At 40.7% G+C, this 23,609-nt stretch overlaps 1 protein-coding gene across 1 annotated transcript; it reads left to right on the top strand.

Moving 5' to 3' along the window:
- Positions 1-4,846: 4,846 nt before the first annotated feature.
- Positions 4,847-22,913, top strand: LOC131217007 (BTB/POZ domain-containing protein NPY1). Its single transcript, XM_058211684.1, has 4 exons — positions 4,847-5,413; positions 13,991-14,060; positions 18,751-19,932; positions 22,156-22,913. Exons 1-4 carry the CDS (start codon positions 5,352-5,354, stop codon positions 22,690-22,692), a joined length of 1,851 nt encoding a protein of 616 aa, XP_058067667.1. The 5' UTR covers positions 4,847-5,351; the 3' UTR covers positions 22,693-22,913.
- The last annotated feature ends 696 nt before the right edge of the window (positions 22,914-23,609 follow it).

Raw genomic sequence — 23,609 nt, 5'->3', positions numbered from 1 at the left:
AGTGGACCACATCTTAGGAAACAGTTTTGATTTAACGGTCACCATTAAAAACTTCTTGGGGGCCACAAAATTTTTGGATGAAGCTAGTATTTGTTTTTTCCCTTTATCCAGGTCTGTTTGACCTAATCAACAGGTTAGATGTCAAATAAACATTACAGTGGTCCCTAGGAAGTTTAATGGTAGACATTCAATCACTACTATTTTTATGTTGCGTGGTCCACCTGAGATTTAGATCTACCCAAAATTTGAGATCAATCCCTAAAATTATCTGAAAAAAATAGATGAACGGTGTGGATAAAACATATATATCAGGGCGGGGCCCACAAAGCACCGACCACTAGCCACATGGCTAGTGGCAGCGTCACTAGCCAAACCGCGTCCCGACGGCATACGCCCGATTCACCGGATGGGTCCCACAGCAGACATGAGCTGTGCGGAAAATGAAATCGGATTGCGTGCTGAGTTACTGCATTGGGCTCACAGTAAATGTATGTAGTTTATCCACACCGTCCATCCGTTTTTACAACTCATTTTATAGGTTGAACTCAAAATTAAAATATATCCAAAGCTCAGGTTGACCACACCACAGGAAACGATGTGGACCCCACAGATTTTACTCAGTACGCTCAGGGTACTTATTCACTCGGTACGCAATCCGCTTCCGCAGGAAAGAGGCTGGCCCACAGTTACCGTGCAACAAGATTGCATGAAATAAAGGGGCGCGGCTTCCACCGAGGTGGGTAGATCCCCCATCGTGGGACCCACCATGATATATGTTCATTACATCCATGCCGTCCATCCGTTTTTAAATTTCATTTCATGTCATGATCCAAAATACTAAGCAGATCCAAATTTCAGGTGGACTATAGTGGTTATTGACCATTAAAAACTTATTATAAGCTACAAAAGATTTGGATCAAGCTGATAGTTGTGTGGTACTTTCATTCAGTTCTTTGTGACTTTACATGTTGGATGGGAAATAAACATTTCGGTAGGTTCAAGAAGTTTTTAACGGTAGTTATTCAATAGCCACTGTTTCTTCTGGTGTGGTCCATCCAAAATTTGGATGTTGTTCTTTTCTAGCATCATTCTTTAAAATGAGCTTCCAAAACCGATAGACGGCGTGGATTCAATACATGTGCATCAGGTTAGGCCCCAAAGTCCGTGATCGACCCACCTCGGTGGACGTGGGAGTCCACCGAATCGGCTCAACCGTTGGTAATTTTTTTATTTATCTTTACGTGCTTGTGCGTCACGTGGTAGACTGACCGGCCTGATATTAGGGACACATCATGCCATAGGTGGGCCCACATGCCTTGAGGATTCCAAGCACGAGTGGCCGCAGAGGCGGCTTCGGTATACACCGAGGTGACTGTAGGCCAAAAAAATGCAGTCGATCCAAATCTCAGGTGGACCACGCCACATTCAACAGTGGTGATTCAACGGCGACTGTGATCCTAAACTTTTGTAGCCCTTGAGAAATTTTTAATGTTTAATCCCCATTGTTTTTTGTGGCGTGGTCCACCTGAGATTTGGATATTAAATGGATGGACTGCGTGAATAAAAGACACGTAGTCAAGGTGGTCCCCACAGTAAGGGATCCACTAGCCACGGTGTGCAGCGTCTGGAAACGGATTGCGTGCTGAGTAAACTCTGTGGGGTCCACCGTGATTTACATATTTTATGTACTCGGTCAATTTATTTAAAAGATAATTTGATGGCTTGAGCCCAAAAATGAAATATATCCAAATCTCAAGTGGAATTGAATGTCTACCGTTGAAAATTTCTTAGGGCCACAGATTTTTTGGATCAAGCTGATAATTGTGTTTTACCTTCATCTATGTCTGTTTGATCTGATGAACAGGTTGGATGACAAATAAAAATCTCTGTGGGCTCTAGAAAGGTTTCAATGATAGAAGTCATTATTCCATTGCTTCCTTTGGTGTGATCCACTTGAGCTTTGGACATACTTGTATTTTGGACTCAACCGCTAAAATGATCTGAAAAAACGGATGGACGGCGTGGATAACCCACTTACATTCATAGTATGCCCAACTGAGTTTACTCAGTACGATAAAAGCGTCCTGAGTAACTCAGTACGCAATCCTATTTCGCAGCGCCTGGAATCCACCAAGGTGGGTGGATCGGCCACCATGGTGTCTGTGACTTACATCTATGCCATCCATGCGTTTTTACAGCTCACTATGCTCCCACAAGTGAAGCAGATCCAATTTTTAGCCCACGTCACAGGAAATAATGGAGATTGAATACCCACCGTTAAAAACTTCTTTGGGGCTACGAGAGTGTTTATTTTTCATCTAACCTGATGACAGGGTCACAAAGACCTTGATGTAAAACTTCTGTGTTCCACAATAAATTTTCAATGGTCAATAACCTCCTTTTCCTGCAGCGTGGTCCACCTAATATTTGGATCTTCTTAATTTTTGAGATCAAGGCTTAAAATGAGCTATCCAAACGGATGGAAGGCATGGATGTAAGGATCATACATCACAGTACGCCCCACAGTCACCCACGTAAGTGGACCCGGGGTTCCACCGAAGCGGCACGCCAACACAGCGTCTAGGTGCGGGATGCGCGTTTCCCTTATCAGATGTGGCCCTCTGGCAGAAATTTAAGAACCTCATCATGTGGGGGAACATGTGTCCATCGATTATAGACCGCTCATCTTGTTTTATATTACCAACTTAAGAGTATAGACCATTGGGAAATCTTACACGAGAATGTTCCCCACCTGATGAATGGCCCTGATCGCTCATATCGACGCCGACTATGCAGGCATCCCGAGAATCGCGCTTGCAATCTGCTCTCGCGCGAATCGCCTCAAAATTCCGGTTCCAGAATTACGTGGCCTGCGGCCCTGCACCAGCACCATCCGAAGCAAGAACTAGACTCCTTATGCTAGTTTGCACAATTTAAAAAATGGTCCGAGACTATTAAACCGTACATATTGTACAATTTTAAGAAAATCCAGGCCATCCAAATCGCTGAATATACTGTTGATGGAGCATAAGAGAAACCTTTCACTAGAAGATGATATTAACAATCTTTTTTCTCACTTCTAATTTGGACCATTCACTGTTTTAATTTTTAAGAATCCATTTAATATCCATTGTTTGAACGGTTATATTTCTAGTTATCCATCCACAATGTGATACACAATTTAGATGGCCTGGATATCTGTATATCAGTGCCATACGTGAAAAGAGTATGAGTCACCACCATTTTCTAAATTATGCAAAACTAACATGGGAATCGTTACGCTTTTTCAGAAGAGCTTTGATACTCTGGCAGAGTGTGATGAATGATAAACAGGCACTTACAAATTACTTACAAAAAGTCAAATTAAATTCTGGGTTCCATTATAGATGTATCATGAACCGAAACTTAAGCTTATTAAAGTATCTGCCTATGAGATTAGTGGACGGCTAGAAATGAAAAATATCCAACGGTCCAATTTCAACAAACAAGTGTCCACAAACCGGAGATTAGAACCCTGCAAACAATATATTTTTGGGACTCTGAATTAGATACAGTAGATACCACAATTTATTCAGTTTAATTTCAGTTAACACGCACAATTTCAGAGTGACTGCGTATCAATTCTCAAGCTCTGCCAGAGTATCAAATAATTCCTCAAACAAAAGCGAAACGTCTCGCGGGGCTCGTACGGCTACAGCCTTACGGAGTGAACTTTCGCTGACTTGGAATGGCTTCACGTGGATGAGATCCAGACCGTCCATCAGGTGTGCCACCCTGCGTTTGGTCTGTGAAAAAAAATCAGGCTTATTAGATCTCAGGTGGGCCATATCATGAGAAACAGTTGAGATGGGACCTCTAAATTCAGGGTCCATCGCGGTCTTTATATGCAATCCAATCAACCCATCTGACTCACACACCAGAATTAAAGTATCAGGACAGTTCAAGACTAATCTGGGCCACACATCCCCTGAATTTAGAGGTCTTATGCATGATTTTACACTATTCTCAACATTTATCTCCCTACATGTTGGATTACAATTAATTTTAAGATCCATGGTTAAAATATTTATTATAATCGGATGGACGGAGTGGATCTGATCATTATTTGTCCGATTAAGCTCTCATTTAGCAAGTTAGGCCGTCCGCGTGCCTACGCAAATCAGGCCAACGCAGCCCTTGACAAAAGCAATCGAGCCATGGTTATTTCGGTAAATAAAAGAGTCAAAACTGGGCACTTTCGCCATTTCATCTCTTCGCGTGCTTTAACGGCGGAAAGCGACTTGAAAGCCTCTGGACCCACTTCCCTTGTCCACACTGAGAGCGGATCTGAGTGGGTGTTACCCTTACGGTGGGCCCCACATGGGTCATATTTTATAAATCCACTCCGTCCATCCGTTTTTTCAGCATATTTTAGGACATGTCCCAAAAAATTAATCACATTCAACTCTCAGGTGTACCATACCACAGGAAACAGTGGTGATTGATCTCCCACCATTAAAATTTTTCTAGAGCCCACCGTAATAATTATTTTCCATCCAACCTTTTGATAAGATTACACAGACCTGGATGAAGGGAAAAAAATAATATCAGTTTAATACAAAACATTTGCCATCCACAAGAAGTTTTTAATGGTCAATAACCACTATTTCCTGTGATGAGGTCCAATTGAGAATTGAATCTTCTTGATTTTTCGTATCACTTAATAAAATGATCCGTAAACACTGACGGACGGCGTAGATGTACAAAATATTCATCAAGGTGGGCCCCACATGGTAAGGGTAACACTCGCTAAAGTGTTCCCCGGATAACACTAAATCCGCTCCCGTCTACACTAGCCTCTGCTCCTCTCCCTACTCTCTCTCTCTGTTCTCTCTGCAAATCTTCCAAAACCGAGATAAAGCGCGCAAGAGAAACCGATCGCGAGATCTCGGCATCCGATATCTACTCCACACAGATCGAGATCGCTCAGCTCGCGAGAAACTCCAACCTCTCGCGAGAAGGACGCTGCTGATGGTGGCGGAAAACCCAAAGAGCTCGGAAACCCAGGCCCAGATCTTCCACCGTCAAATGTTGCAGGCCTACTAGCAAAACAAAAGCCAAAAAACAAAAAACCGCTTACCGCTTTTCCAACAAAACCGCCTTCTGCTGACTGCTTGAGCGGTTTTGAGGTGGTCAGGCGGTTTTCTTGCTCCCCTGGCGGAATTAAAAGCGACAGGACGGCGCTCTCGGCATTGGATAGCGAGTAGGAGAGAAATCATACAGAGAGAGAAAGAGAGAAGGCGGTTTTTCGTAAGAACCGGGTTTTCGAGTAGGTGTTTTGTAATTTTGTTCTAAATCTTTGAGTTGGAGAGATGAAGTTTATGAAGCTGGGATCGAAGCCGGATGCATTTCAGACGGATGGGAATTGCATAAGGTAAGAAGAATCTGTTTCTGTAATTATTATTATTTATATTTTTAATTATTTTTTGGAATCTGGTACTTTTTTTGGTTTTTGGTGTGATATTTTCTCATTTTTACTGTTAGGATTGGAGAAAATCTAGGGTTTGGCATTTTCTTCTTATTTTTTGTCCTTTTGTTTTTGTCATTTTTTCGGGTCTGATTAGGTTTTTTATCGGTTGGTAGGTGAATAGTAGGAGCAAATTGTTATTTTTTTTTTAAAGTTTTTTTTTATAAATTTTTTTTTTTTTAATGAATTGGAGGGATTAAACTGATATAAGTGAGAAATTTGAGGTGTTTTGTGTAAATAACATTTTCTTATACGATTGGGAGCGTGTGGAAGAAGAATGAGATGCGATTTCTTGAACGCAAAAGCATGAATGCCCACACGTGTGCCTACGTGGTGGGCGTGTATGAGATCGTGGTCGTTGGTTGGGTGGCCACCGCGTTGGTCGTGGCGTTAGGGGAGAAACAGGCTTCTGGGTTTGCTAGGTTGACCGTTGATGATATTGACGGCTGGTTGTCCATTTCCGTCCGTCCAATGTATTTCGGCGGCCCACCTGGTGAGCGGACCGGCCTTGAGTTTTGGGCTTTGGGGCCGGTGTGATCAACGGCTCGGTTCTCGCATGCACGGGCGCCTTGGGGTGCTCGGGTGCTCGAGGTTGGAGATTGGGTGAAGCTTGAGTTCGTTTTGCCTCTGTTGGGAGTCACAAACCAGCTGTGTCGCCGCTTACTGGGGCCCATATACTGATTGGTCCGACAATCGGAACCGTCCATGTTTTAAGCTCTGTGCTATACGGATGATTGTGAGCATCACTATCTGTAGGTGAATTCAGAACAATGAAATGAAAATTTCGATGGTTCCCGTGCAGCTCCAAAAATCAAAGGTTAAGATTATCACTGGAGCGTGATTATGCGATAATTGCTGATTTATGGTAGTAACAATAATATGGACGTTTCAAATCATGGACTATCTCAGCTTGTGGGTCCCAGTGCTGAATCTTGAGTCGCGGTAGAGGCAAAACAAAGTTGCCTTCCTCCAAAAAACCTCAAAGTTCTCATTTATATCAGTTTATACCTTCCTCATTTAGTGGAGTTGTTAGATTACACCTGCATGCATCCATGATCCATGTGGCATATAACATAGATCTTCAACCTAGACCATCGAAATAAGTCGGTCCAATTGTGGATTAGGCCTTCCCCAAAAGTTATGCTGATGATGCAATCCTAACTGTTCAATTACAGCCAGGGATGCGGGTGGTTAGGATCGTCTGATCAGTATAATTTTTGGGCCATTGCCTCATACTTGGGGGCCCATGATTTTGATACCCTGGACTGATGTACATGCATGCCACATGCATTGTGGGTGTGGTTGTGTATGTATGAATATGATATGATACCTATGCTCTGTTGGTGAATGTTTTGGTGAGCCATCCATTTCACATCCTTGTCTGGGTATCGTGGGTTTTTTGGGTGGTATGACGAATCTAGTCTTGTGGGCCCCTGTGGCGTCCGTTCACCATTTCGGTAGCTCGTACACATTATTATCTCATGACTGTACCTTGATTAATTATTTTAATAATCACTATTACTCGTGGAGAGTCTGTTGCAGCATCACTGCAATTACTCTTACCTGCCTTTTATGCACTGGTTGTTTAGTGGTGACTGTAGGGTTTATATGGGATGCCCGAGTTTGGGTATGAGTATCTAGTACGGCAAGGATTGCGTTTTGGTGGATGCCCAAAGTCCAAATCATCAGGATATGGGCATGCAAGGGATGGTCACTCTTCATAACTATTATCATGTTAAAATGAGGGCCGCTCTTATCCTTACACATCACAAGTTGAATATGTTGCTGATAGGCATAAGTCACTACAAATTCTAAATAATATAACTATAAGAGTTCAAAATCCCATTAGAGTACAGATTTTGTGACTTGGGAAAGGGGAATTCCTTATCCTGAGTCCTGACCATACCTGAGGATCTGATTATCTAAGGCACTCCAGCTTTTGCAAGGATTAGAACTTGGTTTACTGTACTGGTTCTACTGAAGGTTAGGTGAATTACATAAGAATGAAAGTTCAGTTTGTTTTCTTGCAAATCTTATTTAGGATACAGAAGAAAGGCAACCTATAGTCTTCACTCGCTTGTCTCCATTCGGAGGCCATCTAAAGATAAATTTGAAATGTTACCTGAGCATCCGAGTATCTGACTCAGGCACTCCAGCCTTTTGAAGGATTGGAACTCCTTGGTTTTCTGTATGGATTCTATGGAATGTTTGGAGAATTACACAAGTCCCTGTTTGTTAGACACCTAAAAGTGAGTTTTATCTCATGTTTGTTAACTAGAACAACGTATTGGAGATCAATGTTATTGCTTTTAACATGAATTCACTATGTATTGGGGCCTGTTTGGTTCAACATTTACACCGGTAATGTATTGCAAGTAGGCAATAATGACAAAGTACATTGCACTGACAACATTTGTCAGGGTACTTTGACTATTTTGCTAATGTGTTTGGTTTGTTTTGTAATTTCACGTATTTACTGGAGAATTGACAATTCTCATGTTTGGCTGAGAAATGTATATCTGTACATTCAAGTGGGACATCCAACAAAAAGGTGGGTGCATACACCTGCAATAATTCATGATGACATGTTTGGATTCACAGACACATGGAAACTTCAGAATGGTCCAACAGTAGTGACCTGACAGATGGATGAGTCTCTGCGTGGTACAACTTTACAATTGTGTTTTATCTGTGGGTCCCATCTTCACGGGTGTGTGTTATCTATGCCGTCCATCATCTAGCCAGCTCATTTTCGAGCATGGGCCCAATTAATCCCGGCAGATTTAGACATTAGGTGGACCACAGCACATTAAACAGTGTTGATCGAAGCTGCACCATTAAAAACTTCTTGGATGCCACGAAAGGGGAAGATCAAGCAGTGTGGATGTGTTTTTCCTTCATCCAGGTATGTGTGACCTGATCAACATGTTGGATGGCAAATTAACATTACAGTGGGCATTAGAAACTTTTTAATGATGTGCCTTCAAACACCACTGTTTTCCAATGGGTGTGGTCAACTTGAGAATTACATCTATCTCATTTTTTGGGCCTAGCCCCAAATTGATGATCCAAGATGTATAGAAGATGTGGATAAAGCACATATGTAAAGGTGGCCATCAATCCGGGCACGATCCAATTGAGAGTTGCCACTAATAGTGTTGGACCTAACCTTGCAAGACCCGTTCCATATACAGAAGCAGGGTTTGGAAGAGGGTAAGAGGTGAATGGATGTTGTGGAGTGGAAGATTGGTATTAGGAAATTGTCTCAATGGGTTTGAATGTATAGCTTGTGTTTCCATAAATTAAACACGTATGTAACCAGATCTAGTGATTCTTCTTTTGCTTTTGAATGTATTGCTTGTGTTTCCATACATGTCTTCTAACATTTATAAATTATATGAATAGATTTTGAATATACTTCCATCAGTTCAGTTGGAAATCACATATATTAAGACCCCATACAAAGGAAACCCCTATTATGTGCACTTTATTTATTATTATTTTTTTAATTTTTTTAATTTTTTCTTTTTTTGTAATGTTTTGATTTCTAAGTGTGTATTGATGTCTTTTTCAACAATCCCTGAAGTTTCATTGAAACATTCAACCAATTTCCCATGTTTCCTAACAACAGCGATACATTACGTGATATAACCGATATATCCCATGCGATAACCGATATTTATTTGTATCCCAAGGGTGCGATACAGTACGAGATAACGATAATTAAAACATTGGTGCCAGGGTCGTGCAAGAGCAAGTAATTCAATAGACAATCAGACCACCAAATAGGTTCCCTTCTCAAGTGCATTTGGAAGAGGAGTGGGATTTGCACTAGAATTTTCTTCTTTTTCCTCACATCATGTCAGCTGTGGTTGGCATGGATTGACCCCAGCATTTATTAACACATCCAAACATCTAGTAGGAATTTTAAACGGTTAATTTTCCAGAAATTTCAGCGGAAAATTGCAATCCAAACAGGCCCTTAGAGAACAAGATCTCTAATATGTAACTGCTGTTAACTAAAATGAGACAAACTTCATTTTTAGGTGTCCTCGTGTCTCCATTTGGAGTCCATCTGATGCTAACTATGAAATGTTAACTGATATCTGGTTATCTGATTCGAGCACCCCAGTTTTTTAAGGATTAATCCTCCTTGGTTTTCTGTACTGGATCTAGGGAATGTTAGGAGAACTACAGAAAATGGAATTTCAGTTTGTTTGCTTTCATGAGATCTTATGTTGGATAAGAAAGAAAGAAAGAAAGAAAGAAAGAAAAAGCAACACCCTTAAGTCTTTTCCCTGCAGTCTGCATTTAGAGTCCATCTGAAGGCAATTTTGAAATGTTACTGACAGAAGATACTCTGGATCAAGGTATCCCAAATCGGATATGTATCGGCCGTAATAGCCGATACGTATCGGTAACGGTGGTACCCGTTACGCGATACGGGGTTGTATCGACCGTTCCCAGTTTACGCATTCGACACAAACTTGACCCACGGTCGAACCTAACTCCTGCTTAGTATGCACTACCCTTTTCTATTTCCTTTTTCTTTTTCTTTTTCTTCTTTTTCTTTTTCTTCTTCTTCTTCTCTCTCTCTCTCTCTCTCTCTCTCTCTCTCTCTTCTTTCCCTCCCTTTCTTTTCGGTTTCCCTCTCCCGTTTTTTCTTTTGAAATCGGAAGCGGTTTGACTGGCTGTAGGTATGTGTCACGCTAAGACGAGCGTTGACACTCCTCGAGCTCCGAGTTGTACGAACGGTTCAAAGGAGATCAAAGTTATATGGGCTCCACAGTAATGTATTTATTACATCTACACCGTTCATCTATTTTCAGAGATCATTTTAGGGCACTATCCAAAAAATGAATTATATCCCAAGATCATCTGGACCACACCAAAAATAGCAGTGTAGATAATATTTTCACCGTTAAACAATTCGTAGGACCCACGGTAACATTTATTTTCCATCAATCTGATCTGATCAGACCCGTGTGGGCGATGATGTATATATTTTATCTATGTCGTCCATCCATTTTGCCACGTCATTTTAAGTCAGGATCTAAAAAATTAATAATATCCAATTCTCAGGTGGACCACACCATAGGAAATAGGAAACAGTGGTTATAAAGTGGTCACCATTAAAAATTTCTTAAGGTCCACTGTAATGTTTATTTTGAATCTAACCTATTAATTGGGTCACACTGACGTGGATGAAGAGAAAACACACATGTCAGCTTGATCTAAAACTTTTGTAGCCCCCAATAAATTTTTAATGGTGAACGTTTAATTATTGTTGTTTCTTATGGTGCTGTCCACCTGAGCTTTGGATGTGCCTCATTTTTGGGCTCATGCCCTAAAATTATTTGGCAAAATGAATGGACAATGTGGATATAACACATTCATCACGGGTGGGGCCCAAAAAATTTTGACACATGTGCTACACTTCACAATCCGAGTCCCGCCTAATTTGAGCCTTAAAAAATTGTACACGAGACATATATTAACTTAAAATTTAGCAATTGGACTGCAATTGCTAACTCACAATGCCAAAATCAAATTGTTTGAATAGTTTTAATTGTTAATTTGTGGACTTTTATTTTTTTAAAATAGGGCCTTTTGATTTTTTTCTTGATTCACTATCCAATAAATGTCCACCAATTCATAAGTGGGATAATGACAATAAATTGCATGAATTTGAGGCTGATTTAGTGCATAGATTGGTCCTCCAAGTCAGCCCCAAATTGGCAACGCCATCTCCCTGAATTTAATTTCATTTTTTTAAAGAACTATTGTGAGAAATGATATCAAGTTGTTGAGTATATAAATTAGATATTTAGAAAATTAAATATATGAATTTTGTAGTCAGATTTAGGTTATCTGGTTCATAAATTCATCAGACAGTCTGATACAACTTCTCACCAAAGAGTGGACCGTTACACCACCATAAACATGTTCCAATTTATAAATGAATGCATATTTGGAATGCTTAGAATATTCCGGATTTAATTCATATTTTTTCATATTTTTTTGGCAAAAAAAATTTTGCACCATTACGGGCCATTACACCCCCGTATCGCCGTTACGCCCCCGTATCCGTATTAGTTTCGGAGGGCACCGTTACGCCAACCGATACTGATACGGGACACCTTGCTCTGGATTGGGAAGCTTTTGGGGCACTCATTATGCATATGTCACAAGGGCATAAGTGGGAGCTTTAGAATAGATACTTATCTAATTTGAAGTTTGAAAAATTAACAACTGTGGATTAGAGGGGACTCAAGAAATGTTTTAAATGGGACTTCTTTCTTTTCTTTTTCTTCTTCTTCATCTTCTTCTCCTTCTTTTTCAAGAGCATAAGTTGACTTGGCTCTTGGATATATGGTATGCAATTTCCTAGAAGACTATCAGATTTTGCTTATTTCTGATAGTTTTATGACTCTGACCAATCATGATGCAAATTCAGGAACAGCCTAGTAGGACATTTTTGAATTGTGGAAATTTACCAGGCTTCTTTATTCTTTGGATGCTCATTCTTGCCAGTGTCTGATTTCATGTTTGCCATTTGAATTCTTGATTGGTTGACCATTCAGCTCTTTTACCAGAAAAGCTGAAGTTCCATTTTTGCTTGAGATGATGAAAATCTTTTTCCTCTGGATTTTGGAGGATCTTCAATATATATATTTTTAAATTATTTTCATCAGCCATAATATCCCTGATTTTGTCAGAATACTTTCTCAAAATACTCCTTTCAACTTTTAACACTAAATGTCGGTTACTTGTTGGATTATAGAAATGTTTATTTTCTGCTTCTGTTTTCGTTTCCCTCCTTTCACGCTTATTTTCTTATTGTTCTACTTATTGAAATATTGAGCCACTTCATATTTTCTGACTAAACTTACATGTCTAATACATGTTCTCTTATTGCTTTTTGATGGGGATATCTCGCGCACATGCACGCCCCCCTTACGCACGTATGGAAGGAGGGCCCCACCTTTGATCTGGATCGATGACGACATCCATGGAGGGCTTCCTAGTTAGAGGACTGTGTTTTGGTTCCTTGGGGTGGACCCAATCATCATGTGGATCCCATCATTGGATCTCATGATCGTGGCCGATTACCCTAGGTGACCTAGGATTTTAAGTTTTGCTTATTACCAATATTAGGAACATTATGAACGGTTTAGATTGCATTGATTAGTTGTTATTTTTTATTATTTCGTCTTTAAGCAACAGTATGCACACATGGCGCGGCTTTTGGGGTATAGGTTTTTCTTATAAATAGGCAACCCCTTGTAGGGTTTTTTTCATTGAAGATTATGAATAAAATTATGTGTTTTCCTACTTTTCTAATTCTCTGAGTTGTGAAAATCCACTTGGGTACGAAACTCTCCGTTCTTCGAAGGGCTAACTACCGTGGTGCGAAGCCACACCCATCTCAAATCGCCTCCATCTCCTACCATCAATATTCATCATCTTCCACAGCCATCCATGCTTCAAATTCACCTCTTTTTGTAGCCAATCCTTCATCTACAACAGATTTGCAGAATCAGGCCCTGCAGGAGGGCTGAAACTTCGGCGGAGCACCGTGTGCAAACCGGACGTCGAATCAACCTGAAACTTAGTGTGTGGGTGGCCCACCCCCGGCCAACCAGACCCAAGCTGACCTTTTTTGGGTTCGTGGGCCCCACACACGTGCGGGCAGGATCCCCACGCACGTGCGCCTGGACCTAGCTGCTGTCCACAGGTGTGGAATATCTGGGGTTCATCTTTCTCCTCTATTTCATTCCTCTCTCGTCTTATTTCCCTAACCCTAACCCTAGATTATCCTAAATCCCAAGTTCTATTCCCCTTTTACAACCCTAGGGTTCCCCAAATTGTAATCCGGGAATCCCTTGGATTGGAGAAATATTTCTGTGCATGTGTGGATGAATTTACTCTACTTTGAGTATTGTTGGGTCTATAATTTTTATTGATCCAGCCTTAACATGTGTAAGCCTGGACTCGCATAGATTCCCCTTGAGTGCTTGACTTTATGTGGGATGTGGAATTTTATGTAATTATTTCTAATTTAGTATGATCTTAAGCCTGATTTTTTTTTTTTAAATTTTGCATATCGTGTTTAATTTCCATGTCCTGCATCACTTTTGTTTAGTTCTAAATTTCCCCCTTTCTGTTGTTTGCAATCTTTATCAGCACAATGCCAACACAGTTTACATGATAATTAGGCAATAATCTAGTCTTATTTTCTTGGTTTTCTCTATATTCTGCATGTGAGTTCTTTTGCATGTTCTACGCTGCATCCTGTGCCTTTTTTGGCTCTTTGGAATATAGTACAAAAGGTTAACAATACTCGTGCATCCAGGCCTGACAAACTAGTTGCTGCCTACTTTTCTGTCTTTCCCAGTGAATTATAAAATATATGTTATGTCATCAATCTTATTCTATTTTGTTCATTACAAGGCTCAATATTTTCCTTATCTCGTAATGCAGGTATGTGGCATCTGAGTTGGCAACTGATATTGTTGTAAATGTGGGAGAAGTGAAATTTTATATGCACAAGGTAATGGCTCTGTTTTTTATTCCTTTCTTTCTTTTCCTCTTCTATTCTGTCATGAGGATCTAATATTGTATGCGTAGAATGCCTTTTTCTTGAAAGGTTATATTAGGTTTGTCAATGAACCTGTGCTGAGGTCGTCCAGCCTACAAAGTAAAACCTAGGCCCGAGCCTGACCCTAGTCCATGACAGGCGAAAATGGATAGGCTTGAGCCTGATCCATTGACCACTTTTGTGCAAGATATAGGCAATTCATTAGGTGTGCCCCCAAACCAATCTATTTTGATCATCAATTAGGCTACATGTTTACAAAGAAACTAAATGTGTGAAGTATGTAATATATAGGTATATGCTTCTTTGTGTGTGAGTTTCTGAAAATGCCCTTGAAATCCCTGGGCCAGGCCTGATGGACTTTGAGACACTACCGAGCCCAGCCTGATTAGTAAACAGAATTGAATTTTAGGCCTAGGCCAGGTCCTTGAGACAAAGCAGGTCTGACCCAAAGCTCGGCATGTCAGTTAAGGACCCTGCCCCTTGACAACCCTATGTAAGATTGCGATTTTATTAACAGAAAGAGAAGGGAATTCAGTAGAGGGAGGATTCCCAATCAACAATGATTGGAGATGAGTCCTAACTCCCAAGCCTCGCCAAACCATCAACAACACCATTTTCCTTCCCTCTTCATTTCCCTAATTTCCTCCACCCATCTCCCAAACTCCAATTTTGTAGAGGAAGCCCATTCAATCACATTAGAGGCATCGTCATTATTTTGGCCACTGCATGCATGTGATTAAGTACCTTCACTCTCATCCACAGAGCTCTCATTCGTTAACTTTTTCCCCCTCTTGATATAATCTGTGTTGCTTGCTCAAAAATAAAATAAAATCTCTGTTTCATAAGAACCAGTTCTGCAAGTACTCGACGAGTCTACCTGGATCATTCCGAATGATTCCCTCAATCTTGGGCAACTTGGCTTCCTACCATCAAATTTAAGCTTCAAGGTGCCATTGGGTGGAGTCCCACTGCATGGGTGGTCTTCTAATGTCCTCAATGACTTCCATACTCCTGAGCCCCCCTACCACACTTTTTTAGCCACCTGAGCCACAAATTCCAATTTATTCTTGAGAACCCTATTGTTATGCATCCTCAATGATATTCTGCAAAGAATTTTGCATTTAGATGATTAATAACCAGAATTTCATGCCTCAGGCTATAGCACGAAGGAGGACATCATCCACTCCACCTCAGGCAGATTATGGATGTACAACCAAGCCCCTTGAGCAAATGAGTAGTGGATAAGGGGTGGACAGTAGATCCCCTCACTTGCAAGCACAACTAACAACCTTTAATGATCATTTCTGGCCAGTTCTTGATGATCCAAACTTTAAATCTTATCCAATATTCCAATCTTGTCGCCCAACAGAATGCAACAATCCTGGGATGGCTTTTCAACCGCCAAGCAGACACCATAGGAGCTTTAATTCACCATTTTCAAGGATCTTTGGGTAAAAGGATTAAATAGAGAAGATCTGATTAATTCTCAGTCTTCACATCTTTGAAATTTCTTTTTTGAAAGGAGGGTTCCACACCACTTGCTCTCCCATGAAGGAAATGGAGGACAGCCAATACGTAGTTCCTCCCAAAATTGGACTCCAAAAGCATTACCAAAACCATAGCTAATTCCATCGTTTAAATGTTGCTCCACTTTCTGAATTACTTTCAAGATCCTGATGTTATAGAGTTGGGACAAGGGTGTGGGCCCCACCCATTGTCCCAACCCATACTTGGTGATTATAACTTTTCTTCCAGAGGCCATTTTCTTCTTGCAAGAAATCTATTTTTGAGAAAGAATTTTGATAGAGGTTTGTGAGTAGATTAGGGGATATAATTGGAATTAGAGGGGAGGGGTTCTTAAAGGGTACTCAAGACATCTTTTTACAAAGAGATGATTAGGGGAAATAACAGGTTCCAACTAGTGAACTTGAGGCTTTAGCATCTACGCCTCATCCTTAGTAGAGTAAATTATATAAGAAAATAGAGAAAAGTCCTAGAAAAAAGTAACGATTACATCTATTTCTTTCATACAAGGTCTATAAATTACATGCTTGGTAATATGATTGGAAGAGGGATATACAATATTGTTCTCTTTTTATTGGAAATAGTGTGACGTTTGAAGCACTTTTGTCCCTTTGTGCTTTTAGACACTCGGTACTTTCCAAGGGGAAAAGCCACATGTGAAAGCATATCGCTTGATGTATTGCTAAAATTTTGTAAATATCTACAGTTATTATACAATTTGGAATGATAATTTCTACAGTACACTTGGGTTTTCAGTTTGTACAAATAGATCCCATCGTTCAGTGGTCAAAACCATTGATATGGTAGGGCCCACACTGGATGGCCAATGCACCAAAGAATTCCTCCAGATTGGAAGATTCTAGCTGTGAAATCTTTTCCCATCTGGGAGATGTTTGGTGCAAGAGGGGTACATGGTTGGACCCACTAAACCAACCATGGACCATGGTACTGTAGAAACTCTCTGGTGGAGCATTGTATATACCTCATGGACAAACCACTTGTTTGTGTGGTTGGCGAGGCTTTTGCTTTTTTTTTTTCTTTCTGATGCTAAAAGATGGTGGTTATCTTTCAGAAAAAAAAAAAAAAAGAAAGGGAAAGGAAGAAAGCCTGTTCAAACAATGAAAAGAAATTTCATTTTCTGTTTATTCGATCTTTTTAGGAAAATGCGCTCAATTCTCTTTAGTTTATTCCAAGTAGTCAAATGTCTTTTTTATTTTATTTTTTAAAAGAAGCAAAATAAGCAGACTTGCCTTTCTATTTTATTTGCTTGGTACGAAAAGGTAATTTAGGTCCTTTTTTAATATCCAAATCCTCCCGGACTGGCTATAGGAGAATCTCAAATTAGTCAAACACCAAAGAATAATATTTTTTTTAAAAAGGTACAACTATTAAGTTTGGCATGATTTCTTGCTTTTAGAACATTCTTTCTTTTTATTTAGTTGCATTCTATAATGTTGGTGGATAATGCATAGAGTTGGTATTGAATAATTGATTCTGCTTTTGTAATATTTTCAATTTGGAATGCATATTAAGAACTTTAGGGCTTTACGATTTTCAGATGTTGACTGTTTTCATCAATTACTATCATTGTTGCTATTTTTCCTGTACTGGCCAGTCCAAACATCATGGTGTCTTCAAAACATTGGCTTCAGGTGTTCAACTGCACAATGGAGATACAGATTTACCATTACACCAAGGTGTCACATAAATCAGGCCCAATGAAAGGTGCCACATAAATCCAGAGTTGCACAGAGAAACAGATCAAGCATGTCATGAAGATGAGAAAAACCCTATCAAAACCTTATTATTCCATCGGCAGCCTTTTTTGCCCTAAAATTAAATTGCATGAATCCTGAAAGTGGAATTAAAGCACCAGTTGAGTGGAGGAATAGATCAAACCAGTGCCGAAGGCAAGGAACTACCAGTCAAATCCAATTCATCCAATCGTGAATTATCGAATAACCACAATTAGAAAGAGGCAAACAGAACCTTTTAATTTTTGAAGTAGTTAAGATAACTTTATTATGAATAACAGTTGCGCATATATTAGAAAATGAAGGAGAAGGGTACAACTGCAATCCATCAAGTCAATTGATAAGATTCCTATCCACAAAGAATATATGTGAACTCCTTTGCTAGGGAATCCAGAATACAATTCACTTCTCTGGGAATATGATTTTGCTAGAGAATCCAGAATACAATTCACTTCCCTGGGAATATGATTTTGCTAGAGAATCCAGAATACAATTCACTTCCCTGGGAATATGATTAAAAGAAAACATTCATGGTTTGGTTTGCAATTTTAAGGCATTTAGGATGAAAGCTAATTTCCATGGTGGTTCACATTTCCCCAGAAGAAGAATCCAATTCCACAATGAGTGTTCCACCTACTCGGCTTGCAAAAATGTCCACCCCAACTCCATGGCTATGAACTTTTCTCGATTCAAAATATCATTTCCTGCCAGTCCCAAGAACATCAGCTTAGTAACTCCCCTATCATCCTTTAAAACCCCTCCAATCCTCCAACCCCTGGATTTCCCAAAGACCTACCGTCCGCATTGAATTTCCAAACTCCTGCAGGAGAAAGCTTCCAGGATATCATGTGTTATTTGGCCAATGAAAATCGTAAATTACCATCTTCCATATATGTATAATGTCAAAAATACTAAAAAAGAGATATCCTTTGAATTTTCTAATTTGCTACCCAATCTACTAAGGATTGCAAGATGTTTGCTATAAAGATTGAGACTGTTGGATTGGAAGACCTATTAGAATTTATTTATTTTTTAATCCTTTTAGGAAGGATGCTTAAAGGTAAAAGCCAAATGGCGAAAGAAAAATAAAGAAATACTGGGAGGCCCAGTTCAGTTGGAAACGGGTGAAAACTGTCAAACCAGCTGAAATGTCCACTTCAGTTGGAAAAACTAGCTGGGCCATTTCAATACCCAAAACCAGAAGGATGGTTAGGTCTCTAGGCCTACTGGCTGTAGTTTTATAGGGTCTAGCTGGCTAGTATCACTTTATTTTTTATGCTTCGGGAGTATGTCTTCAAGTCATTTACTGTTTTCATCACCAGATGGGTGTATCTAACCTGTGGAAACATGACCTATGTGTGCAGTTTCCTCTTCTCTCCAAGAGTAACCGTTTGCAAAAGTTGGTATCGAAAGCCAATGAGGAAAACAATGATGAAGTTCAAATGCTTGATTTTCCGGGTGGACCAAAAGCCTTTGAGATTTGTGCCAAATTCTGCTATGGAATGACAGTCACCCTTAATGCCTACAATGTTGTTGCGGCTCGATGTGCGGCAGAGCACCTTGAGATGACTGAGGATGTTGACAGAGGAAATCTAATTTTCAAGATCGAGGTTTTTCTAAACTCGAGTGTCTTCCGCAGCTGGAAAGATTCCATCATCGTTCTTCAGACCACCAAGTCTTTGTTACCCTGGTCCGAGGATCTGAAAGTGGTTGGGAGGTGCATCGATTCCATCGCTACTAAAACGTCTGTTGACCCTTCAAACATCAATTGGTCGTACACCTATAACAGGAAATTAGCAGCTGCAGACCAGACAGTTGAGAATGGAATGCGATTCCAACCAAAACTGCAGTCTGTTGTGCCCAAGGACTGGTGGGTTGAGGATATATGTGAGCTGGAAATTGATCTCTACAAGCGGGTGATTGTTGCTGTGAAATCCAAGGGTAGAATGTCCGGGGATGTGATTGGAGAGGCCCTCAATGCTTATGCTGTTAGATGGTTGCCAGATTCGATGGATGCCCTTGCCTCTGATGATTGTGCCAGGAGGAACAGATCTTTGTTGGAAACGATTGTCTGGCTTTTGCCATCAGATAGGTGTTCTGGTTGCTCATGTAGTTTTCTTCTCAAACTCTTGAAATTCGCAATCCTAGTGGGAGCCAGTGAAACATCGAGGGAAGAGTTGGTGAAGAGGGTCAGCTTGCAGTTGGACGAAGCTTCAGTAAATGATCTATTGATTCCAGCACGATCTCCAGATAACACTGTTTACGATGTGCATCTGGTGCAAAGCATTGTTAGTCGTTTTATGATGCGAGAACGGGGTCCAAGAAATTATGATTATGCTGAAAGAAACGAGAAGTGCGAAGAGAATTTTATTTTGGGCCGTGGTACATCTGTAAATGTGGGCAAACTGATTGATGGCTATCTTGCAGAAATTTCACGTGATCCGAATCTATCACTGTCCAGCTTTTTCAGCCTTGCTGAGTTGATTCCTGAATCAGCTCGACCAATTCATGATGGGTTATACAGAGCCATTGATATCTACCTCAAGGTTAGTATTTTTCTTCTTCCTTGAACACAGCTCTTTTTTTCTTTTTCTTTTTTCCATAAATTTATTGCATACGGTTTTATATGTTGGTTCTTGAAGAATTATAGGATCCAAAACCTGAGGCTTCCCGCTATGTACTCAGGTTTTCAGTTCTGGCTCCATGGTGCAGTAATCCAGACCATTGATCTGTTATGGACCAGGCCCTAAAATTGTACAGATTTGAATATTGTAGCCATGAATCATGGACCATGCCCCAAAATCACCACCAATGTGGACCATTGCTGTGTTTCTCTTAACCATGTATTTATAGGCCACATATTGAAAGGTTAGGGTTATTTTATCAAGGAAAATTGTGTTATGGTCCATAATGCAGAGGCACAACTGACCAATGGTCTGGATTATTGAACCATGGGCCCCACTTCTCAGAACTAAAAAATTCAAGTATGCCAATGTATTCAATGAACTTGCTTAGATGTTTCGTTGGTAAGACAATTTGTTAGATCAATGAACATCAGTTATTGTGGTCACTGGTCAAGCGGTATATCCAATTCAAAGTTGGATGGTTATATTTCTCTGCTGATATCAGATGACATGGTTGCCATAGCGTTGCACTCCACAACGTTTATCCTAGTAAATTATTCTCAGTGCTAATTAGGATGACTGATTTAGTAAGACGGAGAACTTCTCAAAAAAAAAAAAAAAAGGATTCAAGGAGACGGAAAGGTAAAATGAGGCTATTTGGACTCAGATGCTCAACAGCCCATCCATTGCACAGGTGCCATACATGCCTGCCAATCCAACCTGTCCAACTTATGTGCCCCAAAGTGGAAGGAGCATGTCCCATAAATCACACTGATTTGGATGATTTTAAATGTCCATTAGGTGACCATAAAATCGATGGTTTAAAAGAAAATCATCAGCAGTCCAAATTTAATGGCTATTTCAGATGGTTATGTTTGTTAGTCACTGTGGATATCATATGCTTCATCAAGAATGGGGCCCATATTGATTAAAAAAATAAATGAAGCCCATAATTCAGATGGTCTAAAACCTGCACACATGTAAGACACATGCACCGTGGATGAGTTACCTCAGTGACATGCAGCTTGCCTGATAGTACCTAGATTTTAAAGAAAAGTACAAATTCATTTCAAGTCCTTTTCTTTTATTAGGAGTTATGTACCCATATCCTTCAAATCTTTCATATGAAGAGTTCAAATATTGATTTGAACAACCCATTTAGTCCAACCCGTTCTTCATGGGCTCTTATTGGACGTACCTGCCTACCTGACCAGATGAGAAGGTGGTCCTTTTTGTTTTAAATCTCCTGTGCCTCAAGGCACCAGTCAGAATCACCTAATTGAAGTGATTCTTGAGATACCGTCTGCTGTCAGGGTCTTACAGATGGACTGCCTAGTTTGATAATTGGAACTTTCCTATTGTAGCTTAGCTGGGTGATTCCTTCCTCATGCCCATTGATCAGGTGGTTATGATTGTTTGATTGATGTGGTTTTGGCCTGGGAGCACATGAAGATTGGCCTGGACCAAATGGAAGGTCTAGATCCATGAACCAGATTACCCATGTGTTCGATACAATAAAGACTGGTGCAAGATTATTCCATGTCAAACCTCTATGCTGTGTTCCTGTATTATAAGATAAATGGGTCAGGTGAGTCTGACACTAGACCTGTACTGAGTGCCTGAACCCTTCAAAGTAACATAGTCTAGAAGCATAAATGCCACATCTTAACGTCCTTGAATTTATGGGTTATGTCTTGTTTTCAACTGCATTGCACTCCCATATCTTTGTTTGGAGCCTTTATCTTCCGTGTAACATAGAATAGTAGAGGATCAAGCACACCTGTGTATACTTGAGTGTAGTATCCTAACCATCTGATTGTTGGATGTTTTTTAGTAAGTTTTCCAGGCCACCATACTGGAATGGTTATGGTTGTCTGATCAAAAGTGATTCTCTAGAGATGTGGTCTATATCCCCACCGGATCATGGTTCAGATTGATCCAAACTATGTATTTTCTTCAATTGGCTTTTTTGCATGGCAAATGAGGAGTAGACTGGAACTAATGGATGGTTCAGATTGATGATTAGATAACCATGTGGCTAAAGACGCTAGGAATTCATCACAAAAACAACGACATGGTTACATGAGGGTAGTGTTACTGTTCTAAGATTCCTGATTGCTTTAGGATGATTGGTTTCATTTCCAGGAGCACCCATGTTTGACAAAAGCTGAAAGAAAGAAGATATGTGGTCTGATGGATGTTAAGAAGCTATCGATGGATGCATGCATGCACGCGGCCCAGAACGAGCGCCTGCCACTCCGCGTGGTGGTCCAGGTCCTCTTCTTTGAGCAAGTGCGGGCAGCTGCAGGCGGCCTAACTGCTCCACAGAATGTCTCGCGTGAGAGCTCACGGTCAGCGATGAACACAGATGAAGATTGGGTTAGAGCAATGCCGGAGGAATATAAAGCACTGAAGAAACAGATGAGGAATTTGAAAATCAGCGACGAGGATCGCAGGAAAAATGGGGAGACGAGGAAGAAGATGAATAAAAGCAGAGGCGGGTTTTTGCTGCCGTCTAGATCAAGGCGGATCTTCGACAAGCTGTGGGCCAGCAAAGGGCAGGGAGAGAACAGGAGCACTGAAACATCTGGGAGTTCTCAGAGTCCTACTACAACTGTGAATCCTGGGGAAGCCAAGTCATCTGGGTCTTCTTCAAGGCATAGGAGGCATTCCATTTCTTAGAAAGGGAGTTTGGGGTGCTTGAAATGTAAAGAGAAGGGGCTATCTTGTTTTAGATGATGGGTGGTTTGTATTTGTCTCTGCAAGAATCCAAAGGTTTTTGTGGAGGTGGGTTGTAAGCGGTAAAGAAGAGGGTGGGCCATATCTGTTGTCGAGATGTAATTTTGTCCGTTCCTTTGGTGGGCCTTCCAGTGATATGCTGCTCATGTACCATTATCTCTTTAGTACCACTTATGTTTAAGAAAATAAGCTGTTAAGAAAGAAAATGAGCATTAGATGGAAATGCTAATTCCAGATGCCCCATCTTCACCACACGTGTCAATGTAGCACGTGTGAGGAATCTAGCATGGTTATCAGATGGTCTCCTCAGTGCATGTATCCTGTCCTTTGAAAATCATGGCGGGCCACTTATCAGATTGAGTGGCAAGTTCATGTCGAGTGTATGTGTGGACTATTGTCCTACAGGCGTGGGTCCCCCAGTCTGGATGGGCTTCGAAGGTTTCATGGGTTGTAACTTGTAACTGGATCCAACCACACATCAGTGTCCATAATAAGAGGGATGCGGATAGGTTTCTTACAGCCCTAAGGTCTGTGGGTCCCACTTTCATGTATGTTCTATATGCACTCCGTCCACCCGTTTCACCAACTCCTTTAATGGCATGAACCCAAACATGTGGCAGATCCAAAGCCCAAAGTGGACCACACCATATAAGCAAGGGGGACTGAACGCCTACCGTTGAAACCTTCTCGAGGGGCTGCAAATTAAGAGGCTGATGGGGATTCTTGGTCAATATCTCTTAACCATGCATGCATGTGGCCCACTTACTGTCGCATTGGCTTTACTGTTCAGTCAAGGGCAAGTTGAACACAGCACGGACGTGGGTACTGTGTGTACGTGGCAAAACTCTGTGGGCCCCAAC

This window comes from Magnolia sinica, chromosome 10 (genome assembly GCF_029962835.1).
Source record: "Magnolia sinica isolate HGM2019 chromosome 10, MsV1, whole genome shotgun sequence".
NCBI lineage: Eukaryota > Viridiplantae > Streptophyta > Magnoliopsida > Magnoliales > Magnoliaceae > Magnolia > Magnolia sinica.
This window is presented reverse-complemented; position numbering and strand designations above follow the sequence as displayed.